General features: G+C 41.4%; 1 protein-coding gene across 1 annotated transcript in view; it reads right to left on the bottom strand.

Annotated features, from left to right (window-relative positions):
* Positions 1-2,176: 2,176 nt before the first annotated feature.
* Positions 2,177-9,186, bottom strand: part of ofcc1 (orofacial cleft 1 candidate 1) — a 76,855-nt gene continuing 69,845 nt past the window's right edge. The window contains 2 exon segments of the mRNA XM_047329976.1: positions 2,177-5,206; positions 5,394-5,532. Of these exon segments, the coding sequence (XP_047185932.1) occupies positions 5,148-5,206; positions 5,394-5,532 (198 nt within the window). The 3' untranslated portion in view covers positions 2,177-5,147.

The following is a 9,186-nucleotide window of genomic DNA, read 5'->3' as shown; positions in this document are numbered from 1 at the left end:
CTGGATCATGATAATTTCATCCTCGAGATTGCATCTGGTCACACGATGAAAATTCAGTGTGACCAGAATTACTGTAGATGCATGTATGCATGGTTGCTATAGCACAGTGGCCACTAGTTAAGCTGCCCAGCACCATGCATGTGTAACGGAGCCACACCCAGTCTATCTGCTATGTGTATAAACCAAATAAAGAGTACTCACTCAGATTCATACATGTTTTGCCCATAGGGACATTACAAAAATCTGATTGAAACCAACAACATGGCCGTCGAGTGTGCCTTTGTTTGCCCATCGATAGAGTGCCATGGCGTTGTTGTCCAGCTCTGTCCTGGCAGGTGCAGTAATGTAAGATGTCTGTGTCGAAAGCGACCAGGCACATGGACACATCAACTCACCAACACTCATCAGGCATTTTCTCTGCTATTCATGGTAATTTTATCTGAATATGTTACAGGGGGCTAATGGTGTGCATACCAAACATGTTGCTGGGCTAATCTTATTGTATTTGGTTAAAAATATGCTATCTAAAATGGCCGCTACATTTTTTGAAGTAGTTCTTAATAATCTCAATATATACTAACATATAAAGTGGTTTTATTTTGCCGATCTCGATTGGCATGCAGAACAACCTGATATCACCTAGCCAGCATATCATCAGCACAGCCACTGTTTGAGTGATGAGTCTCCTACAGGAACCAACAGCTGTATGTGCAAATCATGCATATAAATCAATTACTGGGGCCCTATGTACTTTAAATGCACCCATTAATTAAGCAATGTCAGACACAATGAACCGTGAAGTTCATTACATTTTTAGCATTCAAAACCGGGATTATTTGAAGAGTGCACGGCAGAGAGAGAGACCGGTTTACCTAATGATTAGCCCCATAGCTCAATGTCAGGCAGACGCCAGCGGAAATTATAGGAAAGCTGTTGAGAGAGGAGTCAGAACAGCAGCAAGCTGTCTCAGCAATCTTCAGAAACACGGAGGGCGTTGATCAAAAGGAAAGCAAGAAACAACAACAGCTATGAGCTGTGCCTACTTTTGAACTTTAAACTCAAGAAGCGATAGAGCCAGCCTCGTGCATTCTTACACAACGGTCCACACAAGTTCCACCATGGTGGACTGATATGGGTCAAATGTTTAATACTCAACTTGCATTTTCATTTTCGTATGTTAAGTTCTGCACAAATGAAACGTGCAACATGCAGTTACCAGCATGGGTATTCTGTAAATATTGACATGCAAGGATAGTATATACTGACATGGCAAATATGACACAATACAATTTTTTTACTTATCCAGCATGTGCGTCGCAAAAGCTAAAGAATCAACAAAATACGAATCTACAAGGTTGTGTGTGTGTGTGTGTGTGTGTGTGTGTGTGTGTGTGTGTGTGTGTGTGTCCTCCATGTTGCCTCATGCCAGGCTGTAGTTTGTTTCAACTTGCTGTGAGATGACAGGGGAGGTTGGGGGGAGGGTGGGAGTTGCAGAGAGAAGAAGCTGGGCCCAGATGACTGGCATTAAACAATGACCTCTGCATAATGAAAGATGGCGACAACGTTTCCCACTCATTACAAGGTTCCACACTGTGACAAAATTAGCATATTCATATATTTTTTTCCCTCTACCCCCCCCCCCCCCCCTCTTTTTTCACCACAAATTATTTTTTCCCTGTGAGCAGGACATCTGCCTCCCTGACACTGCTCTGGAAGAGGAAAAATAAATAAATATGTGTGCAGAGAGGCACATGATCTGTCCAGATGCCACAGAAATATGGCACGATGTTGACATCATCGCACACCCCGACCGTGTGTGTTTTCCACGACTTAAGCACCAGGAAATCATGTTCGGGGTCAGTGGAGAAGAATACAGCTTCGGAATGTATATCTGCTTTGCATATTATTGTTCTGCCACAGTGACATGAATTCCATCGTAACACTGGTGTTGCAGGTAGTCAGGTCCAACTAGGATTCATATCAAAGGGGAGAGGATCGATACACGTGTTACTGAGCCAAACACAGCGGCTCTTTCATCTGACTAGTTTGGTATAACCTTAAAGCGGATGTGAGTTTTCTTTGGAAAAGAAACAGCATTAAAAGAATGGAGGGGAAAGAAAGCACAAAAACATGGAACATACATTTAGTTTTGTGTATGCCACAACACAGCTTGGAATAAAGTTGTAGTAGCATTGAGATTTAATATTTACGATTATATTTTTCTTGTGAAAATGCTCCAGGTACACACATCAAAAAAACATCCGAACACCAAGCTCTTCCACCGTCTACAAGACATAATTACATTTCAACATCAAACAAATGAAGTTGGGCAAATAGAAAATACAGACATGTATGCAAAGACAGTAAATGTGCAAACTGTTTCATCAAAAGAAATGCTTGTGGATTCTTAGAAAAAAAGAAAAAATAGCCAGAAAATGTTTGCAGAGAATAAAAGTGGGAATTTGAATCCATTTTATTTAGTTGGGTAACTTTAATTCAAATGAATCAGGCAGAGCTGCTCCCGCCAACCGTGCCCGAAGAGTTGCCGATCTCTACATGCAGCATAACGATCACCGCAGCACTTCTCAATACAAACTGTTTTATGTGAATACCTCAAGCTGAGGGCTATATAAATATAGAATTAGACAAAGTGTTATTTTTTTCTTTTTATGTTTTATTTTTTCTCACTCTCCAGCAACATCCCCAGGTTGGGCTGGCTCTAAGCAGATGCAGGCGCTGCAGTTCTCTTGTGATAGTTCTGCAGAAAAAAAGGTTTTCTTTCAACTTAAATCAGCAAATTGTGGAGCAGTGACCTTGGGGTATGTTCCTCTCCCCCCCCCCTTGAAATACTTGCTCCCAGGGATCAATTTGAAATTTAAATTGTGTTGAAATGGTGTTTGTCATTAACAATCAAATATTTGAACCATTGAAATACCTTTGCCCCTTCTGCATCTGCACCCTCTGCCCCCATTTTTGAAAATACTGCACAGGGCATTGTTTTGAAGACGATGATTCAAAAAAAGGTGGTGACGCGCTCAGAAAACGCCACACGAGACCGAAAGCAAGAGGAGAACAGAAAAACCGCTCATTGCAATTTGTAGATTCATATATTGAAATATCGGAGGAGAAAAAAACTGGAGACCGGTAGAATATTCACTCTTTTCAACCGTGTTGATGTTCCTCTTCAGATCAACGTCAAAGATAGACAACAGAGTAGGCAAAAAGAAAACCAAAGAGTTAGGTTAAATGATGCAGCCAGTAAGGTAGGACAAATGGAGAGAGAGAGAGAGAGGAGGATCCTGTCATCTCTGAGAGACAGTGTCTCTGCTTAATGTTCATTAGGGGGCTGATTGAATTGGGGGGTGTAGCACTGTCACTGTTAATGGAATGATCTCTAATTGGGGCGCATTAGCTCTATAGGATCTGGCTAGTGTCAAAGGCAGACAGAGGGGCAGGTTGCAACATGAGAGTCTATGACATCCGACCATGACGATGTGTAGCGTTTTCCTCATTCCACGTCTTAGACTAACTTCTTTTACATTTGCCCTTTTTTCTTTTTATGAGAACCTCAAGGCTGGAAAGGCATTTGCTCCAACAGACCTCCGTGGATCAGAAACTTAAGTGTTCAATGTGTGTGTGTGAGAGAGAATGTGTTGTGTGTGTGTACATATGCACTGTGCACCACCCAGGGGAAATGACCGCGAAGGTTTAGACATGGAGGTGAGGAGCAACTCCAAGGCCAAAGTAAGGTGTATTCATGATAATGACGAGCACAAATGACCGCTATCGCCATCGAACAGGACCCAGAACTTGATCTGTAATGGCTGCCCATAAAGGAGAATCATCATCAATGAAAATGACAGGTTATTAAGATCCAATTTTAGGGGGGCTATGGCTTTAGTATGATAGGTTAGCTATCTATAAAACCTTTACAGCCTTGGCCCTGAACGACATCGGCCCCGATTCCCCATCTCCCTGAGCCTCGTGCCACAGACACATGCTAATAAGCTCACAACCTTTAATTAAGCAATATGTGTAAGTCGGTGGTCATTATGGCCTGATTTGTGAGCCACTTCATTACACTGAGCACCAGCTAGCAGACACATATTCAATACAAATCAAGCTGGCCAGAATATTATCCTGCTTAATGTGAGGCCAATATTGATATTTTATCACTCGTGTTCTGATTAGAGACTTTTAGAAAATCATGATTTTCTTTTTCATCGTTTTGAGGCACCACTCAACTACCTGCCTTAATTAGATGAGCTCCTGAACATTGTAATTTAAATTACAAAGAGCTAATCAGTTCACATTTACTATGTTTATTAAAGGAGACATATTATGGTTCTTCAGTTTTTCCCATTTCTCTAATGTGTTTTTTTTTTTTTGTGTACGTAAAAGGTATGCAAAGTTAAAAAGCCAGTCTGCGGTAAAGAGAGCTTTTCTCCCTGACAAAAAACTCTGCTCCTGCAGCCCCTGAAACGCCTTGTCAGTAGTCCGGCCGATGCTTCCATATCATCTATCTTCATACCATTGTGATATATGATATCACAATGCTAGTTAAGTGGCACACCAGCAGCTAGTCTGGCACGTCAAACCAGGCCGACACTTCCTACATACGCCGGAAGCAGCTGACCAATCAAAACCATGTGGGCCAGCTGGCCAATCAGAGCAGAGTTGAGAGAGACAAGAGACAGGAGCTAAAACCATGTGTTTCAGAGAGAGGCTGCAAGAGGAGCTGCATGAATGAACAGCATGAGGAAACTGGTGCATTTTCTGAACATTAGAGCATGTAAACCTTTCAAGTAATAACACAAATTACAATTCTGAATCTGAATATGAGCATAACATGTCTCCTTTAAGGTTGCAGTTAAAATAAAATCTAGTGATTTGTATTTGGATGTTTGTCATCGTTTAGTTGTCATTATATATATATATATATATTACTGCATTTTCTTTCAGTCATTTATGGGTAAAGTTCCCGCAAAGTACAACACAAACATATAAAAGAATATTCAAATATCCAACAATAACTAGTTTGGCAGAATACTGTAAAGTCTTAAAGTCAAACAGACGGTTGATGAGAGAACTTACATCAGTTAAGGCTGCAGCTATCTCTCTTTGCTTTGATGTCATTGGTTGAGGTCTTACACTGCAAAACTGGAGCCACACCCGCTTCCTCCTACTGGCTCAACGCGATGGGACCCTGAGGGAACCAAACACACGATGTAACTGTGTAAATTCAATTGAGCAAACAGAAACTAAGAAAAGTTGCACAGGGAAGAGGGTAACGTGTGAGATAAGGTGATGGGTTAGGTTTGAGTGTGTACTCATCTTTGTGTGCTCTCAAATATGGTGAGCTACATGCAAATACGATTCAGGTTAACACTCACGGCAAAATAGTTTCTTCCGTTTCCGTAGCTGCTGTGGAGCACTTACGCCTTCTTTGTCTTCCCTCTGATTGGCTGAGCCCTGACCTGGGCAGGGGGCCATCCTGGGATCGCTGTGTGCCCCCTCCATGTCACCTATCACCTTCAGAAACCCCCCCCCCAAAAAAAACCCAACATGCAGTCAATGATGCTCAGACAGGCATGAATGGAAGAATTATAATAAATGGACTGTAAGAACAAAGATGAAAAAACATTGCTTCTGCATATTCCGGGGGTCAAAATTTATCAAACATCTCAAAGTACGGGCTGAACTTGACTGTGAAGATTAGCAGGAGAAACACTATTTTCCTCAAGAGCGCTTTTGACATGTATATTGTCTTCCCCTGACCTGGTGCTTACAGTGAACTTGGAGGACAAGCAGGAACTGAGACTCCATGACACACTCCCTCTCGTCCCAGAGGGGAAACAGCTCTCACAACTCTGAATTGGCCTACTTATGTGCAATGATCGGAAATACGACTTAAAGCTCACTGGTATAGCCCACGATGAAACCATTGAGTGTAAATTTGTCCAACAACAAAATATGGTTTAACAATTAATATATGAAGAAATTAGATTAAATTAAAGTATAAATAACCGTGTGATGGGTTAAGTCAAAATTACTTCTGCATTCTTTTCGCACAACTTACACTCAATATTTCATTACAGCAGCATCGAGTAGTTAAGTCAAATATGTAGGCTGGTATTTCTGAAGCTGCAAATTTCACAGATAAGATAAGTGCCACAGAGTGCTTCTTTGTCTGAAACTAGTATAAACAGGCCAGATAATTATGTGTGGTGTACTTTGGAGAAGTCCTTCTCCGAAGCAGATATGGCTGCCAGGGAGGCATTAATCTGTTCATGCAACATAGTACGTAGCCAAGGACATTCCCCTCCCTCTCTCCTTCTGAGAGAGACACACACACACACACACACACACACACACACACACACACACACACACACACACACACACACACACACACACACACACACACACACACACACACACACACACACACACACACACACACACACACACACACACACACACACACACACACACACACACACACAGAGGCAGAGGCAGGCAGCAGACAGCGCAAACTCACTTCCTGTATAAATCATATTCATATTTCTGAGGGCTGCCGATGACCTCACGGCAAATGAAGCGTGGGTCCTCAGCTCCGCAGCGGCAATCAAACGTGCGGCAGAGTAATTACAAAAGAGGGGTAGGAGGGAAAATTGACGTGGTTTGTCAATTAATGTTGCTGCAAGGTGTTTTTTCGAAAGGTTAACTTCTTCATATTCTCTGCATGCTAAATTAGGTCAATATTGGTCCGGCGAAGAGTCGTCGCGATGTGCAGACGGACGACGGGCTGAGTCACGGAGCGTCGGGAAAAAGAGTCCTCGTTAAATGGGAGATTTGAGAGCATATCATGATGATGAGGTGTCCCTCATGTCGAAGATCAAGCCCATGTGCTCTCTCCAACTTTGTATTTTTCTGCTCTCTATTTCTCACACAATAACGACTGGTAATTATACAAACTATGCTCAATACAACTCAGACAAGTCTGCTGCTTTTAACCCTAATGAAATCAAATGCCGTTAAACAAACCTGCTATGTGAAGAAACTGCACACCTTTTGTTTCTACAAACGCTTAAGCACATTCCCAAAAAAGGGAGGGGGGAAAAAAAAGAAGGAGCTTGGCTGAAATTGCAGAGAAAAGTGTTTTTATTTATAGAAGTCGCAGGAGATGCTCATCATCAGCGTTTTTTCCGAGCCATAAATAATTTGTGGAGAGAGGTAATATTCAAGCTGGCAGAGCCTTAGTTGTGCATCTTTAATGGAAGTTTTACAGAAGCTGAGCCAGTTCTTGCATATGCTGCTGCCTCCCATATGGAGGAAAGGAGACAAAAGGAGCACAGTTGGCTTGTCCTATCTTTTCATAAGTCCATCTACACTTAAATGCTAGCCTGGGAGGAAAAACGACACAGGGGGACATAAACCCACTGTGGTTTTAGGAGGGAAGATAATGGCTTTGCCTGCATTAATTTCTTCATCAGCCATCTTGTTTCTTCAGACAGAGTGGTTACGAGGCCCTCTCTGAAGGTCCTAGGTTATATAGATGCATTTCCCCGCATAATTTTGGCCCCAACAGTTGTTGTCAGCAGCACATTTTGTGAGTGAGCAGCTGGTGAACATCTGTTTATAGGTAATGAGTGTTTGAAAAGCAACACCTCACTTTACCTGTAATGTCTTTTATTGGAGCGCACTGATGGGAACGTAGCTTTAACTTTTTTTTTTTCGCATGCTTGCGATTCAGCCAGAAGATTCCTTCAATGTGGTCAATATTACAGATGCCTGCCTTGGGCACCAGACTGAATGAGAGCATATGATGGATCATTAATATTAAGTTTCTTTAAACAGAATTCAATATGCAAGTCAATAAAGACTTCATTATTGTTATATTTTTTACTACACACACACACACACATCAAATTGTCTCCTTCCAATCCAACTAACCTGCAAAATAATGTAAAACATCTTTCAGTCAAAATTGCTAGTTCAATAATAGCTGAATAAAGAACAGAAATATTTAGTTTCTCATGACTCTTGCTCAGCCTCTCGCATTCCAGCAAATCAAACAGGACACACCTCACTGTTCTGTTCCTTCCAAACAGTGTCTAACAGTGTCTATAGCTCAGGGCACTTCTTCCAGGACTTGCTTTTTAAGGTGTTCGTTTAGACAAATATAGTGTGTAAATTTGTGGGTATTATGCAAAGCTGCCGGCCCCCGAAGCTGTGGTCATGTTAGTCTAAGGGAGGAGCGAGTCCTCGGGGGCATTGGTATCCAGGACACTGCCTGCGAAAACAGAGATCATAAAAGGAAATAAGTCATTCGTCAATATTTCCTCAGTGAATGGAAACAGACTTCTTAAAGTAGCAGGATTAGCCTTTTACCTAACTGGGATGGAGGAGAAGTTACAGTATCACACAGTCAAATTAAGTTAAATATTTTTGACACATGCATTAAACCCCCTGCTCGAAGGACCGTCTTCCCTGAAGATCAAGATTTTAGGACAGAAAAACAAAGAACATACTGTGTACTATATTACTACTAATGTCAACAACAAAAAAGGGTTATCTATAGTGTATGGTACATAGCTTCAATTGAAATGTTAAATTACAAGTATGTTAATACATTGCAAATTGGCCTCTGAAAATAGCAAAGCATACCTCAGCATATCTGGATTAAAGTGAAAAAAAGCTATATTAGTTATTTTTGTATTATCCAAATATAATTCATGCCATGTAATACTTAATAAGTTACATAGCAGTTTAACCACATCACCATAAACCATCATATTATTTGGATAAACCACAAGCCTATACTATCAAACCAATTAAATTCCTCTATAATGTCACGGCAACCACGATGAACTTATTTGCATTAGTGTGATCACTGCACCCTACAGTAGAGCATTCTACAGTATATTTTTGAGCTATTTAAATTTTGTATAAGTGGCCTGCTTGGATGTTATTGCTCTCTGAGGAGCTGTCACCTTACATCTGAAGGCAGTTTGTACACAGCACCCCGTCGCAGTGTGTGTATCGCTGCCAGAATTATATAAAGCACTAATAAAATCAGCTCAAGTGTTCTTCCGAGTACTGGGGATGCCCTTTGGTGATCCCTGGATCTTGCTCTATACATAAAAACCAGTCTACATATTCAGGGGAGGATTAGTTTTGAAT

This window comes from Scophthalmus maximus, chromosome 21 (assembly GCF_022379125.1).
Source record: "Scophthalmus maximus strain ysfricsl-2021 chromosome 21, ASM2237912v1, whole genome shotgun sequence".
In the NCBI taxonomy this organism is placed as follows: domain Eukaryota; kingdom Metazoa; phylum Chordata; class Actinopteri; order Pleuronectiformes; family Scophthalmidae; genus Scophthalmus; species Scophthalmus maximus.
Note: the sequence above shows the minus strand (reverse complement) of the source record. Positions and strands in the feature narration are given on the sequence as shown.